This window comes from Acomys russatus, chromosome 3 (assembly GCF_903995435.1).
Source record: "Acomys russatus chromosome 3, mAcoRus1.1, whole genome shotgun sequence".
NCBI classification, from domain to species: Eukaryota; Metazoa; Chordata; class Mammalia; order Rodentia; family Muridae; genus Acomys; species Acomys russatus.
The window spans coordinates 39,093,609-39,115,221 of NC_067139.1; the positions used below are offsets into that span (position 1 = coordinate 39,093,609).

The following is a 21,613-nucleotide window of genomic DNA, read 5'->3' on the forward strand; positions in this document are numbered from 1 at the left end:
CTCTAGGCTGTTTACATTATCTGCTAGGATTACATCTACCTGCTAGGTTCTCACAGCCATCCTGCCTGCGGCAGCAGAGAGTCTTCAAACTGCTAGAGGGGCTGTCACTCCTGGTTGACAACTGCAGGCCTTAATGATCCAGAAATAGATTTCTCTAGCAGTAAGGGAAAAAAATCAAGCAATGATCTTCTTGATCAGGTGACAGTCTACCCTCAAAACCTGCCCCCTCTTTTTTTATTTTTATTTTTTATTTATTTATTTATTTTACAAATCTTGCTTGTCCCACTGCAGATGTCATCTGCTCAGATCACCTGTCCTGCGTTTGTTCTTAGATTCAGCTGATTACCCAAAGCAAGACTTCCTTATGCCCCTGGCAAGCCTGGCGGCCATCCTGACGACTGGATAGTTCCTGGGCCTTCTGATTCCTACACCCTGTGAAGTTTAGGTTACTTCTCAGTTCTCTGCAGGAGTTCTACTGGCTGCTAAGGTCTCCACTACGCGTTACCATTTCTTGCAGCTCAAGGCCTGGCCTGAGTGCGCAAAGCCTGAAGTCTCAAGTTGATAGGCTCAGTGTGCAGATGCACGGTTGAGGAAGGAAAACGGTTGGTTTTAGGGTTAGATTCATGATTCTGGACCGGACCCCAGTACTCACAAAGTGTCCTTACAAATATGCACATAATTTGTCTGCGGGAGGATTTTTAATAGTTGTTTGAAGTGAGGGGTGGCGCTGAAACACACAATATTCAAAAAAAGTCCCCTGCAAACATCAATTCTGAAAAAAAAGGGGGGGCATTCTTTTGGTAGGGTTATAGGTACTTCTGGGAGTTGTAAATCCATGCCAGGCTCCAGAATCCATGCCTTCCAAAGGCTGGGGACGTTAGAGCTAACGACAGAATCAGTTAGCATGACCGAGAGTCAACACACACAAAGTCCTCGTTCACAAAGTTTATGATATAATAAAGAGACGTTTAAGATGGAGACCTAAGATTGCAAACTGATGGCCAGCAGGCTAAATTGGGACCGTGGGGTTTCTTTTGTTTGGGCTTGTGTACCAATGTGAGTCTTCTCAACGTCTAAAGAGAGAAGGGCAGGGAGGTGCAGGGAGCCCCGGAAAGAGGCAAAGGCAGCTGATCAAAAAATGTGGGAGTTCCTTTCTCTATAAGAAGAAAAACTCCCAATGTTCTTTGAAAAGCCAGCCGATCTGCTGGTACTGAGCCCGCACTCCCGCATTTTTTCTTGCTGAAGGTCGGCTGGCTGGCTGCCTCAGTCAACAGCTTTCCGTGGTGGGTGGGACTCAGTGCTCTCTAGTTGCCCAGCTCTGACCCTCTTCCATCACCATTTGAGATGGCTGCTTCGACGAGGCATCTTTACAGCATGTATTTAATCTCTTCCAAATAGAAAGCAGCCGTTGGAGTTTGGAACAACATGCAAACTCCCCATTTGTGTATCTAGAGAGGCGTCCCCCCCTCCCCCGGCTCAGGGCAGGAAGGTGGTGGCAATAAAGGTACTGAGAAACTGTCAGAATTAGAGTGTACCGAATTGGGATGAGATGATGGGATTGACTGCAAAAGGTTAAAAAAAGTTCCAATTTATTTAGAAAGAAAACGATGCAGTCAATTTTCAACACTTAAAAAAGGTATTTAAAAGCTTTCTTTCACTTGCTGTCCAAATTGGGTTTGCCCTACCACAGATACCATATTTCTGGGAATGCTGACCCTTTGGGGAATTTGGAGGGGAAGAGAAGCCAGACAGCCCGGTTTAGGACGGAGCTAGCCAGTGGACAGACAGCGTGTGCATTTTCTTGCCTCCACTTACTGAAGCTTCCAGATGTGGGGCAGCGTCCCTTGAACAACTGGGATTGTGTCCTGAGAAATGAACAGTCCTCCTGAGCTCCGGGTTCAGCACTGTCTCCAACTGCGGAGGATTTTTCCTTCGGGCGTGATGTATGGATTGCATCTAGTAAGCTGTATGGTATTTGATGCACAGAAGGTCTCTATCTATTCCGATTTATATTACAAGTCAGTGAAAACGGCGATGTTGTGGCTGAAGATACTTTTTAACGCTTTATATAAGTCTAGGAAGGTCTCCAGCTGTCCATAGCGAGGATAATTGTTTGGTTACAAGGCGGGTTAGTTTCGTTAATGCAATGAATGCCTGCAGCCGGTGCCACTCGCAGGCCCGCGGTGGACCGAAGAAGCCAGGCCTCGGCCCACTCCCGACGCGCATGCGCCGGCCGTAGCGGCCCTCCGCCAACCCCCACCTCCCCCTCGTCATCCGGGTCCCGGACGAGCGGGCGCCCTGCGCTTGTCCCGCGGCCGGGCTGCTAATAAAGTTGCGGCGCGTGCACAGCGCAGCGACGGCGTGAGGAGAGCGCGCCCGGGCGGCAAGGAGGTGAGTGCGGGGCCCCGGGGCGGGCGCTCGGGACCCGGCGGAGGGACACGCGCGGCGGAAGCGGTCTGCGGGAAGGCGGAGGCCTAGCGGGTCCCCGCGCGGGACCTGACGGGACGGGGGCGCCGCGCGGCGGGGGAGGGAGGCCTGGGTGCCGAGGAGGCCCCGCTCGCCCACGCAGCCGACGAGGCCCGGTGCCACCGCGCCCGGGCCGGCTGAGCAGTGCAGACGGCCTAGGCCGAGCCGGGGCCTCGCCGCTTTGTGTGTGTGCGAGATAAGGATCCTCGCTTATCGGTGGGAATTACACTCCGGCCCGCGGCGACCCGCCCCTGCACCCGGCGGTCGCTCGCCCGCCCGCCCGCGCGCGTGTGTCTTTCTGGGGACGTAGCAGAGGTTCTCGCGCTTCGCTAAACTTTGTGTGAGGAACTGAAATAGCTTTTGTGTTGCGCCTGGTCCTGTGCTTGACTTGGGCATGCGTGGCCAAGTTCATACTCCATCCCCTCCCCCTGCCCGCTCTTGCCCTCCTTTTTGCCTTTCTGGGGCTATTGCTGCCGAGTTGGGGCCCCCCCTCCCCGCGCTTCGTCTTAAGTCCGAGCATGCTCAGTAGCCGGGACGTTTTGGTTGCTGGAGCTGGCGAGGATAGTCGAGGTATTTGGAGGTGCGCCAGCTATCCGAAGCCTATGTCCGGACTCCTGGTTTGGTGGCACCGGCGAATGGAGCCCAGGCCAACCTGGAAGCCAGGAATGGTCGAACACTCTAGGCTAGATCTTTATCTTGATTGTGAAGACAGTGTTTCCTGAGCAGCTGGAGGTGGGGGGGGAGGGGGCGTATTCCTGGCTGCTTTTGCTTTTAAATGGGTGTGGTGCTAAGTATATCTTGTTTATCTTTTCTGTGGAAAAAGTTTTGAAGTCTGGTGGAGTTTGTCACATCATGCCTGTTGCCTAGCGCTATCAAGTGTGTTCCTACCTAGCAACAGAGACTGGGTGATCAGTGGAGCTGAGAGAATAGTGTACACGTGATTTTCTTTTCTTTCCCACAGGGTCTTGCTATGCAGACCTTAAACTTTGGCCAATTCTCCTGCCTCAGCTTCCAAGTGGTGGGATTGCAAGGGCAAGCCATCACCAGTCTGGCTGTGTTTTTCGTTCTTAAACAAAGAGTTGCTTGGGTTTTCTTAGTGTACGGGAGTCACCATTAAACTTGAAAACCCAGTATGTATAGTAACACTCAGAGTAGTTTAGTGTTTCTGCTAGATGCCAGCCCATACTGCCTGTTGTGTAGAAATGGTTCCTACATGCAGCAAGACAGTTTCACACCCTGCTGCTTTACCATGAGATTGTTCCAGAGTTTGTAAGGAAAGTTAGTGGGTCAGTATTAACAAATTATATTCTTTTACCTCCTTTGGTAACCTTCCTCCCCCCTCTAAATTGAACCCTGAAATTATAAAAATCTAAAACAACTCAGAAGAAACAACTTGTCAAAATCTAACATGTATACAGTTTCTACATATTACGCTTAGAAAAAAAAAATAACTTTGTGGCAAGGCATGGTGGCCCTCACCTTTAATCCCAGCACAGCACTAGGGAGTTGGGGCCAGGTAGGTATGTGTAAGTCCCAGCCCAGCTAGGGCTGTACACAGGCCTTGTGGGAAGAGATGTTTCATTTTGTTTATGGTTGCTTATGTGATGATCTTTGTGGCACCTCTCCTTCCCTCTGCTGCTTCCCCACTCAGGCTCTGTAGAGAACCACTGTTACCTACCACTTAAGCTTCTAATGTGTCTGTGGCAAATGCCATTCGTCATTTTGCCTCTTCCTTTAGGTCATAGATGAATCTTCTTAACTGACTTCCCTCTTTCCTTCCCCAGACAGGACCTTAGGTACCCCAGGCTGGTCTCAAACTCGCTATTTGGTCCAGGATGACCTTGAACTACCTTTGCCTCCAAAATGCTATGATTACAAGCCTGTGCCATGACATCTGGTTGTTTTGGTTGTTTGGCTTGCTCTTTTAGCTGGCTGGAGCCTGCACACCCTACTGCAACAAACAGAATTAAGGTTTCCATGCGTCCGTATGATATGATATGGTATAGTTAAAAGAAGAAAGCAATGTAATTGGGAAAGTAAAATGTTTTGTATGTTCTATACAGTGTAGCAGTTGCTGTTTATCTGGTTTGCTGCCATGGGTGCCACAGAAAACGGGTAGAGTCAGCCTTTGCTTGCAGTGTGAGGCAGTGGCAGATGTTGCTAATGAGCTTTGGATCCTATTGTTGTGTGCTGTTGTTGTATGTAGCATGTTGTGAAAGTATTACTCAAAGTTGTGTTCCATAGCACAATAGAGAAAGAGGCAGGTGAATTCTGCTGACCCTCTTCCTTGGGTTTTAATTCCTGGCTGAGCCCTCAGCACATTAGGTTACAGCTGTAATTATACCTGGGCAGCCTGTTTCCTGTTTTCATGATGGACCCAAGCTTCGTGGTCTTGCCCTTTGTGTTAGAGGCAGCATGTTTTGCCTACTAAAAACCGATTTGTAGCTCAGTTGAACAAATTTCTTTTCAGTGTTTTGAAGATCAGACAGTAGTGTTTTACTTCTTAGTAATGTGTATTGAAATTTAATATAAAAATCTTTTTCATACACATACTCGTCTTGTGTAGGTTTTAATATATTTACCAATGACTTGGGCAGTGCGAATCAGGAAAGCTATTGTGTTTAACTCATCAGTGTCTACTGTTACCAGGTATATGTGTTGGTTTGGTTACTGAGAACACATCAGACCGTTCACTCCTCTTGTTCATCTGTCTCTGTGTTACATTTATTTCCAGTCTGTGTGCTTCCCTCTTAGTGCGTTGTATTAGCAAACTGTGTTTCTTCAGGTGTTGTGGGCACCTTGGGTCCTGTGGTTTGCCAGCAATGCCTCTGTGAGGTTGGGTACTGGAGAGGATTCCCTTCTGTGATGGACAGGTGTAGCCTGAGGAATGATTCTTATCTTCAGTAGTTGAAGGTCTGAAGGAAAACTGAAGTAGGTTTTCTAAGCTGTGGTGCAGACTCAAGGTTCTTTCTTATTTAAAAAAAAAAAATGATGACGACCTTACCCCTCAAGCGCCTGGAAGCTGACCTGCACCTTTTTACACCTTGCTTTTCCACTTCTGAACTTAGAATATTAGCAATTGGAATTTTCGGGCCAGGGTCACATAGCTTATTACCACGGCCATGTATCTTTTACCTCCAACCAAACTTGAATGTGGTGTGTGTGTTTACTGAGTGGAACATCAATATTTAAAAGTCTTTCAGAACTGCTGAAAGCTAGATTGTTGCTAGAACTAATTTACCAATGTTTTATGTTTTAGCTTACAGATTTTTTTTTTTTTTTTTAAAGAAAGGATCTCACTATGTAGATCAGGCTGGACTCAGACTCACAGAGGCCCACCTGCCTCAGCCTCCATAGTGCTGGAATAAAAGGCGTGTGCTGCTGTCTAATTTCCAAATCTCATAGGTCACATGTTTTACAACTTGGGAAGATGTAATTACAGAACAGTAAGGTTTTTCATAATTAATCAGCTAGTTCTGGATTCTTTGTTCTGATGTCCTATATGCTGTTCTGTTACACTGAAAGTTATCAAAGCAGTGATAGCCACACACACCAACTGTCCTTCCCGCTCTCTCAGAGCTGGCGCTTCAGGAGGAGGCTGGCACTTTGCAAATTTAGCTTTGGTCTCAGAATATATGTGCTTTCACAACAGATTTTGTTTTTCCTGAAGTAGTTGGGGTCTGCCTTTTTTCCTAGGTGGTGGTCTGTATAACCTGAGGTTTAGTTACCCTGATTTGTATTCCTGGGAAGAAAGGACACTGCAGAAATGCTTGAAAGCTGTCTGTTGTTGCTCTATATTTGCATCTTCCTGCTCTCTTAGCTCAGAGTCTAGTCAACTCACTGACAGTTGCAGTCTTCAGAGATTAAATGCAGATTAAATGATGGCCACAGTTGTGCGCTCAGGAGCACGTGAGATGCTGGAGGACGTCATCGCAGGATGTGGGAATGGATGCTGCAGATAGACACCAGCTAGCTTTCTGTGCTTCAGAGATACATGAAGAGCAACAGAGATTTTGTTGTAATTGAAAGGAGAGCACTGTAAAGTAGCCTGGCCAGCTCTGTTCCTGGCCTTGTGCCTGCAAGCCTGTACAAGCACGGTCTACGTCTGGTGGCAAGGCAGAGAATCTGGCAGGCTCTGTGGGTGAGTGATACATCTAGATCAGGCCCTGCTTAATTAGAGGACTTAAAGAAGCAGCTGAAGCTTAAAGAGTGGTTAAAGCCGGGGAAGCAGGAGTCTGGATGTAGGAGATAAAAGTAGAGACAACTGTGGGCACAGAGAGAACGAACATGTTTATACTCTGAGAAACATCAGGGCCCCATGTTCACCGTCCAGCAGGTTTTGAGAGCTTCTCAGAACTTTGGACGCCTTTGTTTAAATTTGATTTTTATGTGTATGTTTTTCCTCCATTTATGTGTCTGGTGCCAAAGGAATCGAGAGGCTGATGGTAGAATTGGAGTTATAGTTGGCTGTGAGCTGCCTTCTAGGGGCTGGGATTTGAACCTGGCTTCTCTGCAAGAGCAGTGACTGCTGGGGCCATCTCTCCAAGCCATTTTGATGTTTTTGAAATAGGGAGTCAGAGTTGGGGAAATGGTGTTTTTTTAGCCTTTCTCTGGGAAAACAGTGAGTGTTCATGTGATTGTGACCTTTCTTCCTTTTAGATGTTTCTATAAAGAGTTAGGTTTATGGTCTAGAGGAGTGGTGGGCACTGCCTTCTGTTTCACTTTCCTGCCAGCACTCGGAGATGCAGCGTAGGAGTTCTAAGGTAGTTGTGTGCCTGGTTCAGTTTTTCTGAGGCAACGGTGGTGTCTTTCCTTGTGATTATTGGTAGCTGCCTAGTATATATATTAGAACTAGAGGGGTAAGAGCTCTGTGGAACTTCATCCTGACTGACCTAGAAAGTTAACTTGGCTTTGTGTTTGCAGCAGCTTGCTTCCAGTAACCTGGTTCTCAACTTCTTAGTTCCCAAACTTGTTACCTAACCTGTGATTTCTGTTTAAAATGTGGCAAGTTTTTGTTTTGTTTCTGAGATGAGTCTCACTATGTGGCCTCAATTGTCATGGAACTCACTGTGTAAATAAGGTTTGCCGCAAGCTCACGGAGATCACCCTGCCTCTGCCTTCTTAGTGTGGGAATTAAAGGCATGTGCCCCTACACCTGTTTTTTTGTTTTTTTTTAAGATTGATTTTTAATATCTTCTCCCTCCCTTTCTCCCCCCTCTCTTCTCCCCCCTCCCCTTGTGTGTGTGTGTGTGTGTGTGTGTGTGTGTGCATGCACAGGTGATTATAGGTGCCTGTGGAGGAGGACAAAAGAGGCTGTTATATCTTCTGGAGCTGGAGTAGTGTGCAGGTGTTTTTGAACCACCTGATTTCAGGCGTTGGGATCCTCTCAAGAACAACCTTGAGCCATCTTTAATCCCTGAGCCATCTCTCCCACCCCAAGATGCCTATGAAGAATTTTGGAAAAAAATGGTATTGTAATGCTGCCTCTCATAAGAGAATTCATACATGTGGAAAATGTCTGTGTATTTAAGGAATGTAGAAACGCTTTGTTAACCCTCCTTTGACATCTGACTGTACAAGTAGGTGAGTAACTCTGATTGTAACGAATACAGGAAAGTCTTGTCAGGTGATGAGCCATCACTTCACACAGTTGGAGGAGTGTGTGAGCATGAGCTGCATCAAAACCTTGAAAAAGAAGTCAGGCTTCCTCTGCATTGGAAGCACATACTACACATGAGAAACTGTGTACAGCAATGAGCCAGTAACACATGTTTTCATTCCCAGCCCATTTGTGCCCTGGTGGTACGTGTTCTGTGAGACACAGGTTAAAGGCTAGCCTGACAGCAGTTGCCTATCCAGAAAACCAGAAGCAGTTACACTTGACCTGTACCTCATATAACATCTGGACTCAAGTCTGCGTGAAACTTTCCACTGAAGCTGAAACTCAGATGCTGTCAGAAACCCAGAAAAGAAGATAGCGGAAGAGTGCTGAGGAGGTGCACTGACTTTCTGTCAGACACAGTCAAGAAACCTATGAACGCAAGGGCTAAGGAAAAGGCATTCAGCCACACTTCCTCAGTAGCAGTTATGAAGTGAGAACCCAGCTGTTAAAAGAAGTTGCCTTGGGATATGGTCACTCTGCTTGTGAAACTTGTCTTATATACTTAAATTTTAAAAATCTAAAAATTCTTAGAGTTGTTTTTATCATGTATTTATATCCATGGATAAATTGCTTATAAATAGAATAGATTGTGGAGAAATGAAGTGAACTTAGGATAACTTTAAAATGTGGGAATAGGACTCTACTCAGAGCCCAGCTAATATGATTTTTTAGGCATGGTTCTGAGAGGTTGTTCCTTTAGAACTCCTAGCTACAATTTTTTCCTGAAGGGTCTACTTGGGTGATGGTGAGTTGGGGGCCATTGTGGAGCACTGGCTTGCATGGGATAATGTTGTCAAGAGAGTTTGCTTTGCCTGAAAGCTTTCGGGGAGATTTGAGGACTTGCTTTTATTTGCCTTTTGTTTTGGGTTGAAACAGTAAGAACGTTTGAACAGAGCATGAAGGAGCTGCTGAGCTAGGTGTATGGTTTGGGGAGGAGTGTTGGGGAGTGGGCGCTCTGTTGGTCAAGATGAGGAAGAGCTGAGATCCTGAGTCACTAATCTATTTTAATATGACTTTCTATGGTATTGAAGTCTTGTGAAGCTTAGCAATGTTTTATTTAAACATTTGATATGTATATGATTAAAGTCCTGATCTTTGTTTGGTCTCCTTATCAGCCTTTCCCCAAGTCAGTTGGTGACAAGCCCCAGCCTTCCAGTGCTCAGGCTGACAGCCTGGAGTCATTATTGACTCCTGTTCTCACACAGCCCGTATCTCTCCATCAGAGATCCTGTTGTCTCTCTGTCTGCTCTCACCATACCAGCACTGTCCCTCTTACTTAGACACTAGCTGGAGTACATCTTTTGTTTTGTTTTGTTTTTGAGACAGGGTCTCTAGTGGGCCTGGAATTTGTTACGTAGACCAGCTTGTCCTTGCACTCAAAGAGATCCACCTGCTTCTGCCTCCTGTGTGCCACCATGCCTGGCACCATAGTAATTCTCAACAAAATCTGTCAGCAGTTGTGCTTTCTCAGCTCTCTGAGTCAGTCAGTAGAAACTGAGTCTCTTTCTTACCACCATGGCCAGTCTGCTTCTTTTCACTCTTTAATCCCGATCCTTACTTTCTCCCCCTTTTCACTTTACTCCCAGGCAACACTAAGTTCCTTGAATGCACCTTTCCCTCCTTGGAATCTTTGCATTGCCTTATAATGGTTTTTACTGGTTTCCTTAAACTTTTGATTCATTTGATGCCTTCTTAGCGAGGCCCAGCCTAGTCATCTTATTTGAAACAGTACCTCTCCACACTTCCCAGTAACCATTCTCTGCATCCCTCCCTCTTGATATTCTTTCCTTCATAGAAATTTGGATTTTTGATACAGGGTCTTGTTATATAGACCTGACTATCCTGGAACTCACTATGTATATCTTTGAATTTGTAGGCAGTCCAGCTGGGATACAAGCCTTCCACCACACTCTGCCAGCTGTTGCCTAACAAGCTTGTTAGTAACTACATTTTGTGTGTGTCCCACCCTGCAGTGTAAGTTACAGGATCCCTATTCCCCCCACCCCAGAGAGGGTTTCTCTGTGTAGCCCTGGCTGTCCTAGAACTTCATGTTTAGACCATACTGGCCTTACACTCACAAATATACTGCCTCTGTCTCACAAGTGTTAGAATTAAAGGTTGTGCCATCACACCCCTTTCACTTGTGTTCCCAGCTCATAATAATGCCTTAGTAAATATTGGATTAATTAGTGTTTTATTATTAATTCAAATAAACTATGTATCTAGTAAATAGTGACTATGAAATAAGTGACTTAAATAATTTATCATTAAATATTAATTTCATTTTAAATTATCTGCCTTGGGATGACAGACAAAGTTGAAATCGGAGATAAAAGATGGAATTTAGTGGTTGGTTCTTGAGCAGAATGTTACAGGCAGAAAACTGCATTTGTAAGATCAGAGAACAAAAGATAGTCTGGGGAGAAATATATTTTTTAAGAGTTGGGATCAGGGATGTTGCTTTTGTAGTTTTACTGTCTTCAAGTGTAGCACCTTGTTTATAGTAAGGGCACCCTTAGAAGTACTGTGTGACTGAAGTAGATGCTCTTTCTTGGTCCCCCTTTGTTTCTTGTTACGTCAAGTGTATCTCATAATTACAGATAAAATTTATATGTAGTTTATATAAAAACTGGGTCTGCTATGCTAAGTTATTCTGAAAGGAATAATTCACTGTTCAGTTTTATAGTACTTTGGAAATGATGTAGAAAAAGTCACCCTCCTTTTATCCTTCAACCTTGTATGATGAACAGACTGCATAACCTGGCATCATAGTCCTGGTAATTCTTTTGAGTGCTGAGTGGTAGCTTGTAGACAGTGGAGTATTGGACTGGCCCCTGACACTTGGAGAAGTATGTCTGCTGTGTATTGTTTCTACTTTCCTGCTGGGTTGGGATGCAGTGTTTACAGGAATGTTTCTTCTTAAATTAATTTTAGTCTAGGAATTTATGTATCCCTAAATAAATTAGAGGAAGTCATTTTAAAATACAAATGTCTTCTGATAATGTAAGTCTCCTTAGTGAGGTTTTTAATATGGTTGAGGCATGTCTATACTCAGGTTTTTAAAAGTTGGATTTTTTTTTCCTTCTTGTTTTGTTTTGTTTTGAGACAGGGTTTCCCTGTGTGGCCTTGGCTGGCCTGGACTCACTTTGTAGACCAGGCTGGCCTCAAACTCATAGAGATTCACCTGCCCCTGCTGCCTGAGTGCTGGTATTACAGGCATGCACCACCACACCCGACTTTTTTCCTTTTGTTTAACTAAATTATTTACTTATTTTTTGTGGTCTTTAGATTTGAGCCCAGTGCCTTGTACAAATGCTCAACTATGTCTTCAGCCCAGAAATGTTTCTTTCTTCTCTTTTTCATCACTTTACTGTGTATGTGTGTGTGTGTGTGCGCGCACAGCGCCCTTGCACATGCATGCTTGCCTTGCATTGTAAGTGGATGTACATGTGCATGCAGTGTGTGTATGCGTGTATGTGCAGTATACATTTATTACTGAGTGTGTAGTGTTAATTGAAAACAGATACTTGGAATTTACGTTGTCTTGTGGCAGATTGAATAGGTAAATGTAAACATAGGTATGGAAGTGCTGTATGAGAGAGATTAGATGCCTTAAGTCTGTAATAGATTTCTTAGGCAGATGACTTGGAGACTTCCTGGAAAAGAGGTGTTTGAGTTGAAAGAGATGTATTGGGAACTTGTGTAATGTGTCTGTCATGTAATGAATTGTTACATAATACACAAATAGATGGTTTCTTTTTGCCTCTCCCTTCTTTTTCTTGTGTTAGAGATCAAATCTGCAGCTTTATGCTCTACCACTGAGCTAGACCCTAGCCCTGTGGTGGCTTTTAGGTTGAAAAAGCTTTCACTTGTGGCTGAGGGTCCAGGGCATTTCTCTGGGCTTCTGAGTGATGTTCTCAATTTTATTCAGTCAGTAGTTGGAACATTTCAGAGGAATTTCAGAGGCCTTCAGACACCCAGAAGTTTCTGTATCTTACCATCCCTGATTTCTAAAATGTGACAGAAGATATCAGTCAAGCTGTATTATCAGGTTACATAGATCTTCATAAGCCAGAGACAAGATAGACAGTGCCTATAGCAGGTCATGGTTTTATAGGTGAAGTAGCACATGTTTCTCTCTGCTCTCTGTGCTTGCTGGGATTGTTTAAGTACTTGTGAGACCTCTTGTGGTAGTTTGAAAAAGAATGGTTCTCATAGGCTCATATATTGAATGCTTAGTCACCAGGAAACCAGTATATAGAAGGATTAGAAGGAATAGGAGGTGTTGGAGGAAGTGTGTCACTGGAGGTGGACATTTAGATCTCAGAAGCCCATGCCAGGCCCAGAGACTCTGCCTATTGATCAGGACGTGGCTCTCAGTCGCTACTCCAGCACATGTCTGCCTGCATTCTGCCGTAGTCTCTGACTAAACCACAGAAAATGTAAGCCAGCCTCAGTTAGATGTTTTCTCTTACACCACAATAGAACAGTAGCTAAGAAACCTATAGTCTTGACATAGAAGGACATACAACAAAAAACTTCTAAGTATAAGAAAACATGTAATAGTCGAGGAAACAATCTCAGATGCAGATGAAAGACAGTCTTTGTTATTAATAACTCTTTTCTGACGTACCTGAGGCTAGGTAACTCACTGTAGTGAGGTATGTTCAATGACATGGTCTCAGGATTGGAACTATCAGCTCCACTGATATCATATAAATGGAATGATATGTAATTTTTCTTTTCTTTTTCTTTTTTTTTTTTTTTTAATATCTGAAGCTCAGTCCTGTTTTGTTACTTGCTGAGGAGTTCCTGGCTCTGTAATCTGTCTTCACTATGCTAATTGCTACTCTTACTGTGCAGAGCCTTTTAATTTCACACCATCCCATTTGTCAATTCCTGGAATATTTCCTGTGTTGTTGGAGTCATTTAAAGAAAGTCCTTGCTTGTATCAGTAGCCTAATGAGTTTAATCTATTGTTTTAATATGTAAATTTCATGTTCCATTTGATGAAGAGCCTTTCTTTTTTCCAGTGTATTCTTGGCTGTAGCTGTGTGGGCTTATTTCTGGGTTCTGGATTCTACTGCATTGGCATAGAGGTTTAGTTCCTTTGGCTCTGTGGTATAATTTCATGTTGAGTATTGTTGAGATACTTCTAGCATTCTTTTTTTTTTTTTTTTTTTCCCCTTAGGGTTGCTGTGGTTATTTGGAAGCAATCTTTGGTACCTTGTTGTGATTTTCAGGATTATTTTTTTCTATTTCTGTGATGAGTGTGATTAGAATTTTTATGGAGGTTGTGTTGCATCTGTAGATTTCTTAGAGTGATAGGGCCATTTTTGCAGTATTAATCCTGAGACTATGAGCATGTATTCAGTTTCTTTGGGGATCTCTGTACTGTATTTTCTGGTGTATAAGAGGACTTTTTAACCCCAAAATATCTGTGCCAAAGTCGTGGATTGTCTTATACACCAGGTACTTACCTGCCAGCACATATAGTTGGGGGTGCTGCAGCCTATTCTCTGCTCTGTTTGTGGGGGGGAAGGGGGGCGGAATATGAAGCAGGGAGGAGCAATTTGCTCATATCTTCCTGTACCTTGAGGAGGAGGAGAACAAGGAGGAGGAGAACGTGAGCTTGGATTGGCTTTTCACTAGACTCCCCCCATTTGACTTGGAGGGCTGTGTCTTCCAGTTGGGTGTGCAGTGCACCTTAAAGGGGCAGTATGGGCTGGCACTGGTTATCTGATGGTATTTAATAAAGCGCCTGGCTGGCTGTGACCTGCCTGCAAACAGACACATGGCTGAGTCTGCTGAACAGGGTGTGCATTGGAAGAGGGGTTGTCTTATACAGCAAGTATATTCCAAACTATATTTTAACTGGAAAACTCGGGGGTTGTCTTATACACTGGAAAATATGGTAGTTGTATTTTTAGAGATCTTTCACCTCAATAGTTTTCTTCCTCACTTTTTAGAAGCTGTTGTGATTGGTTTCTTTCTTGTGATGTTTGCTTTTGATACAGAGAAAAGCTATTATTTCGTGTGTTGATTTTGATTGTTTAGCAGATACAAGAATTTTTCTGGTGGAACACTTAGAATTTGTTAATTATAGGACTATGTTGTCTGGAAATTGGGACAGTTTGACTTGTTTTTATTTGTATCCTTTTCATTTCTGTGTTTTGTCTTATGCTCTAGCTAAGAATCTGAACATTGTATTTAGTAGGAGTGTGGAGAGCACACCCTCTTCATGCCCTCGGCTTCAGAGGATGCTCTCAAATTTTCCCAATTTATAGACTGTTGGCTGTAGGCCGTCATGTGTAGTCTTCATTATGTTGAAGCTGCTGTCCTGCGGTGGTGTTGTGCATTATCAGAGGTCTTTCCTTCATCTCTTGAGATGATGGTGTGATTTTGTCCTTAAGTTTGTTTGTATGCTGTGTTACATTTAACATGTGATACGTGTAAATTGTTGAGTCGTGCATTCCTGGAATGATACCAAAATGGTATGGCATGTTATCTTTTTCATATAGTCTTGAATTAGGTTTACAAGAATTTTATTGAGAATTTTTGTCTAATGTTTAGGCAAATTGGACTGTTTAATTTTTTGTTTTCTTGTTAGGCTCTCACCTGGTTTTGGTACCAGGTAATGCCCCATGAAATGAGTTTGGTAGAATTCCTTCCCTTTCTTGATTACACATTTTTTAGCTGGCATTTTTCTAATTGTCCTGCTATTTCACAGTCTTATTATTTGTAGTTGGCGTTGCAGTGGTCTACGGGTTGTTTTACCCACTCTTAGCATTAGCACACCATAGCAGATAGCTTCCTCCTGCTGGAGCGTCTTCCTTAACTAATGTGTTCAAAGATACAAGCCAGTAATCATCACAAAGTACAAGCTAACATTTTGAGGAATTGAATAACATTTATTTTCTAAATTGCTTCACTATTCTTCGTTCTAAAAATAGATAGTTGACACTTTATTGTAGGATACGCATTAGGCTTGTTTGACAGTTTGGCACATCTTATGAGAACTCTTAATTCGGAGTCTTCCCATCTTAGGTGGCTCTTTCAACTGCTGCTTTGCTGCTAAACTATTTGTGTTCTGAAGAAGGGATTAAGTGACTACAGGAAATTTAATATTTCCTGGTTTTATGCTTTTTGTTTTACTTTGAATGCTTTTCTACTTTTATTTATGATAACCAACTTTTCACTTATATTGACTGGCATTCTTAGGTTGAATTAGGCTCCTTTCGCCCTCTCTTTCAGCACTTGTACCAATGAAAGAAGCATATGGCACCTGTGAAATTAAATGCACTCCCCATCCTCCACTCGGACCTTCTGCTTGAGACCTGCATGTGACTTTTCACCTGCGAGCTACACTTTTTGTATCTACTGACTTTGATTACAGGAAAGTCTCTGAAGATTCGTATCAAATGACGTCAATGGCCAGCTTGTTTTCTTTCACTAGTCCAGCTGTGAAGCGATTGTTGGGCTGGAAACAAGGTGATGAAGAAGAAAAATGGGCAGAAAAGGCAGTCGATGCTTTAGTGAAAAAACTAAAGAAGAAGAAGGGTGCCATGGAGGAGTTGGAGAAAGCTTTGAGTAGCCCGGGACAGCCAAGCAAGTGTGTCACTATCCCCAGGTCCTTGGATGGACGCCTGCAGGTTTCTCACAGGAAAGGCTTACCCCATGTTATATACTGTCGCGTCTGGCGCTGGCCAGATTTGCAGAGCCATCATGAGCTAAAGCCATTGGAGATCTGTGAATTTCCTTTTGGGTCTAAGCAAAAGGAAGTTTGTATCAACCCATACCACTATAAGAGAGTGGAAAGTCCAGGTAAGTTTTACTCTGCTGAGAATTTAAAGCAAAAATGTCTTTCACTGATTTGCATGTAACTAGGCTTATTAGCGAAAAGGTCACATTAACCTTTGTTAAAGATCTCATTTTAGAAGAAATACTAGCTTTTAAATTTAGCATCTGTGAGCATGTAACTTTTGACTGGCTGTTGGAATTCACTTTCTCTAATAACACCCATTTCTTTTCTGCATCCAGCATGTCTCTGTCATGCTAAACTCATGTTCCATGTTCACACTAGAGCCTGCCTCTTCTTGTTTGTTAGGGAACTTTGTTGTCACACGTCATCTATTCTTCTGGCTTTACACTTTCCCTCTTTACAAGTCTTTTTCATTGAATTATGTTTACCTTGTGCATTCGTGGGGGGGGCTATGGCACATGTGGATTTCAGAGGATAGATAACTCTTGAGACTCAGGAGGTCTTTTCTTGATTTTAATCACTACTTATTCTTCATTCTTCACTGTCTAAGCTAAAACTCCTAACTAGTGGTTTGTAGATACAGTGGTCAGGATTTTTCTGCAGTGAATTAATTATATAAGCTGATATTTTAGTCCTTTTATTGCTGCTGTGATAGAATACCACAGGCTGGATAAAGTCACTGTACTGAAAAGGATTAAAAACAAAACAAAAAGTATCTCCCCAATTTGCATATTACTGGGTTTATTAGCTAAAAGGTTACAGTAGCCTTTGTTAAAGATTAACAGTAAAAATCCTGGAGCGTAGAAAGTCCAGGATTAAGAGACTATATGGTGAGGGTCTCATAATTAACTATACCTTAAAACAGCAGAGTGGCACATGAGTGTGAGTGAGACAGAGAGGACAGAGTGAAACAAGTACATATATGAAGAAATCTAGTTTTAATTTTCCTTTGTGCTGGAATTAAAAATGGAGTTTTGTGCATTTTAGGCAAGTGTTCTACTATGGAGCTATACCCCAGTCCAGGCAACCTGTTTATGTAACAAGGAGTCCACCTCCACAATGACAGAATCTCAACACCTCTTGTTAGGCCCCACCTCTCAATTTTGTCATGAACTTTGCAAAATAGATTCACCACAGTAGCTGAGATGCTAGTTGGGTTCATGAGTTATGAATGAGAATGAGCTACATAATGAATAGCCACACATGTGGTAGTTTAAACACAGCACACATTTATTACCTTCCTGTGGGTCAGACAGCTAGTGCCCTTAGCAGCATCTTGTGTGAGTTTCTTTTTTGGGGGCGGGGCGCAGGTTTGAGACAGGGTTTCTCTGTGTAGCCTTGGCTGTCCTGGACTCACTTTGTAGACCAGACTAGTCTCAAACTCACAGCAATCTGCCTGCCTCTGCCTCTAGTGCTGGGATTAAAGGTGTGCACCACCACACCTAACCCTCCTTTGTGAGTTTCTAATCAAAGTGTTGAGCTGGGTTTACCTCAGGAGTTCAGATAGATAAGGGGCTACTTTCAAGCTCACTGAGGTATTGACAAGATGTAGTTCCTGTACAGGCATTGGACACTTGCTCTCCATTGGCTAGAGACTACCTTCATTTGCTTCAGTACATGGGCTTCCTTAGTAGTTCACCTTTATATTTGCTCTTCTGCTGCCATTCTTTCTCATAGTATTAGATTTTCTCTCTCTACCAGACTATTTCTAATTGCATACATGCTATGATGGTGTGTCTTTCAGAACCAGTGACAAGAGAGTTTTTCTGTGAGAGGGTTTTGGATTCTTTTTTTTTTTTTTTTTTTTTTTTTTTAAGATTTATTTATTTTATATTGATGAGTGCTTTATCTGCATGTATACCTGCACGTCAGAAGAGGACACCAGATCTTTTTATAGATGGTTGTGAGCCACCATGTGGTTCCTGAGTATTGAACTCAGGACCTCTGGAAGAGGAGACTGTGTTCTTGACCGCTGAGCCATCTCTCCAGCCCGGGTTTTGGATTCTTATGGCACCGCCCCCCATTAACTTGACCCATAAGTATGTTGGTTAGACGCAAGTCATAGGACATATGCTGAAGGGAGAGGATTATCCAATTACCTGAGTACTCAGAGTGTCATCCATACTGGAGGAATTGTAAGCCTTGTGTGATTGAAATGTGGAGACTAATAAAAGACTAGCAGTGAAGTGTAGTTAAAGTTCAACCATGAACTTTAGAGTTGCTGGGTTATATTTCTGGTCGGTCTCAGTTTCCTGTGGAGCCCAAGAAGAGCTATAGTGTGACGGAATTGAGGAAGAAAAGAACCAGGCAGATTTAATGGAGGAATATTGTCTAAAAAATTCTCAAGCTAGATATTTCCCAGCAGTACATCTAAGAATTTTATCTGTTCCTTCTCAAAGTCAGGGTGTAATGACAGTGACCAGTCACTGTCTTTCTTTTAACCCACCTTATCATTCCATATAGGTAAGTCTTTCTTGTACAAGAGCACACGGGGACTATATATATATATAGTGGTGGAATGAAAAAGTATTGCAGAAAGAAAAAGATGGGAGGTATAATGAGCATAGAAAACAAGACCAGCCTAACTGGTCCAGTATTTAATTGAATAGAAGTATTATCTGGTGCCTAGGATTGTGGATCCTGGAGTCGTGATTTTACTATGTAGTTATTACCTGTAACCTCAGGAATGCTTCAAAATCTTCCTGTGATTCAATGTCCTCTTCAACCAGGTTAATACCATTATTAACGACCTCACAGAGTTATCAGGGAGATTGCGAGAGTCAATGTGTATGTAAGTGCTTAAACATTATATTGCCCAAGCTAGTTTCAAGTCAAGGATCCAGAGGGATCCAAATAAAGCCTATAGGGAGTGGGCAGAGAGGAAATGTTCAAGCAGAGAGCTGCTTAGAACTGAAAACTGCAAGAGCCCAGTGGCCAAGTAATTAGAATAAAGAATTGAAAAGGATTTACAGGTGCAGTTTTAGTTTATCATGGGTAAAAGTTCCTAAAGTTTTCAGAAAGAAAATATAGGCCACATGAAAAAAATTAGAAATCTAAATTATTATATTTCTTAGTGCAATTTTGGATCCTAGAAGAAAATGAAGCATTGCCTTCACAATCCAGAAAGAAAATCTGACCTGTATTTCTGTACACAGAGAAATGAAAGGAAGAAAACTTTGTATACAGTATCTCCATTCCTTTCTTATGATACAAGCAGAGGACAAAGTCAAGGAAAACAGACCTAATGGACCTAGCCAGAGAAGTGGTCCCATGCAGCACCTAGTTCAGATTAGAGCAAAAGTCTGAGTGATCCAGAGGAACAAAGGGATGTCCGTAGTCATTTGATTTATAACATCTGAAAGAGTGCTAGTGACAGGCTCTGACAAGGGTATTAGGACACTGGAAATACTAATGCTATCTATATACCTAAAATTAAGGAAATAAAAGCACTATTTAGGATATAAATCCCAGAGTGCTGAGATTACAGGTGAGCACCACCATGCCTGGCCAAAATAAAATTTTATAATCATTTGTATAGATAGTATATAAATGAGAGGGAAAACAGGAATTTTAACTATATCTTCAAAAATATCTTGACTGAACTGAATTCATTAGTAATTTCACTGTTTTTCAGATTGCTAAATAGCTAAACATAAATTCTTAATATTTTCTGCTCTACCTTCCAATGGCAGCTACTTCATCTTTTTCTAACAATAGCAGTTGTTAATACACAATAGAGCAAAATAATTCTTGGTGCTATTTGCATACTTACCATACTAATTCAGAAAATTAAAATAGCAGCACAAGCCAGGTGTGGGGGTGCACACCTTTAATCCCAGCACTCAGGAGGCAGAGATAGTGGATCGCTGTGAGTTTGAGGCCTGTCTGGTCTACAAAGCAAGTCCAGGACAGCCAGGGCTACACAGAGAAACCTTGTCTCGGGGGAAGAAAAATCAGCACACATACTGAGCGCAGGATCTTATGGTTTTCTTGTGTGTTTGTGCTGCAGGGAAGGGAAGTATGACCTGGTTAGCGTGTATGTTAGATTCTGTTGGCATTGTGTGATATCAGAATCAAATTGAGTTTTTGGTTTTCTTTTGTTTTTTCCTGAAATGGAAGTACATGTTAACTAAAACAAAACTGTAAAAGAGATGAATTGATATGTTTAGTTTCCTATAGGGGAAGATAATCAGTTATTAAGATTGTCGATAGGATCTTTAGGGAAAGTGGACATTTGAATAAAGGACAACACTCATTTAAATGCTGAGAGACTTTTCCACATGTCCTCATGATTGTGTTTAGAGGACTGATTTTGAAGGGAAAACTCTGGAGGATTGTTGTTTCCTTGAGGTGAACCTTACCAGTTCTCTAGAAACTAACCATGAGCCCTCTAACGACTTATGAAAGTGTTCAGAGCTGGAAATGCAAAGTTCTCAGGATACCACATACTGACCTCAGCCTTTCTCTTGACCTTAGCACTATCTAGATCGGTGCTGGACCCTGCCTGTTTGCCCTTTCCTTTCTGCCTCTGCACTTCTAGGTTCTTCTGTGGAACCCTCTTGTTCTAGTCAGGTGTTACCATTGCTATAGTGTTGTTTGCTGCTCTGCTGTCTGTATATGCTCATTTCTTGACTTCTTATTAATTGCATTAAATGCTTCTTATGGCTGTTTTTAAAAATGGCTTACGACCTACATATGGAGAATGGCATCCTTTTTATGAATTTTCTGCTTCCAGAATTTCTCATACAGGCTGAATGCTAAAGGGTTTTTGATTTGGTTATGATGTAAGTACAAACTCACATTCTACAAAATAGCCTCTCCTAACAGTAAAGTTTAATCACAGCTTAGTCGAGTCTCTTCTACCCCCTTATGGGTTCCTGACTGGCTGATGATCAATTTTTGTTTTTCTTTCAGTCTTACCTCCAGTGTTAGTGCCTCGTCACAATGAATTCAATCCACAGCACAGCCTTCTGGTTCAGTTCAGGAACCTGAGCCACAATGAACCGCACATGCCACAGAACGCCACGTTTCCAGACTCTTTCCATCAGCCCAACAATACTCCTTTCCCCTTATCTCCTAACAGCCCTTACCCTCCTTCCCCTGCTAGCAGCACATACCCCAACTCCCCAGCAAGTTCTGGACCAGGAAGTCCATTTCAACTCCCAGGTAAGACTGTAACACAGAAAACATAACCCCTGAGAATGGGTAGTTGTTTTTGAGGGCTGGTTTTCTGAAGTGAACTATTATATAAGAAAGACCTCCTATTGATGGCATATTCTTTAAGAATTTATTTCCACAAGAATTAAATTTTAGTTTTCAAGTTCCATTATGTTTAAAAATCTGGAACTAGAGGAATTAAGTGCAAATGTTTAATTGGCTGTTAGGAGTTGTCTCAAAAGCAAATTTAGTATGTCATCTTAGATTCAGTGCTGTATGTAGCTCTATCTCAAGATATCCCATGTAAACCTTGAGCCAAAAGACAACTATTTAATTTTAAAGTTACTGAGAAAAGTCTAGCTGTAGCTTTTGCAAAAATTTGCAACTCTGAGTGCTGGAAGCCCAAAGATTTGTTAACTCTTACCCAGCTCTATGACAGGTGCTGGGGTGCATTGTAAAAGAATGAAATAACTGTGGTCTCTGTTAAAGCAAACGTTAGAGGCACAGTATTACGTGATGTTGATGGTAATTTAAAATGCACCTCTACTGTGTGACCAGGTGATCTG

At 42.6% G+C, this 21,613-nt stretch overlaps 1 protein-coding gene across 2 annotated transcripts in view; it reads left to right on the forward strand.

Annotated features, from left to right (window-relative positions):
- The first annotated feature begins 2,263 nt into the window (after positions 1-2,263).
- Positions 2,264-21,613, forward strand: part of Smad5 (SMAD family member 5) — a 29,798-nt gene continuing 10,448 nt past the window's right edge. Inside the window, exons 1-4 of one of the 2 annotated variants that reach the window (XM_051172082.1) lie at positions 2,264-2,391; positions 7,744-7,935; positions 15,383-15,952; positions 20,805-21,056. In XM_051172082.1, coding sequence (XP_051028039.1) covers positions 15,550-15,952; positions 20,805-21,056 — 655 coding nt within the window. In that variant the 5' untranslated portion in view covers positions 2,264-2,391; positions 7,744-7,935; positions 15,383-15,549. The remainder of the gene's footprint in view (positions 2,392-7,743; positions 7,936-15,382; positions 15,953-20,804; positions 21,057-21,613) is intronic. The other variant, XM_051172088.1, reaches the window with a different exon arrangement.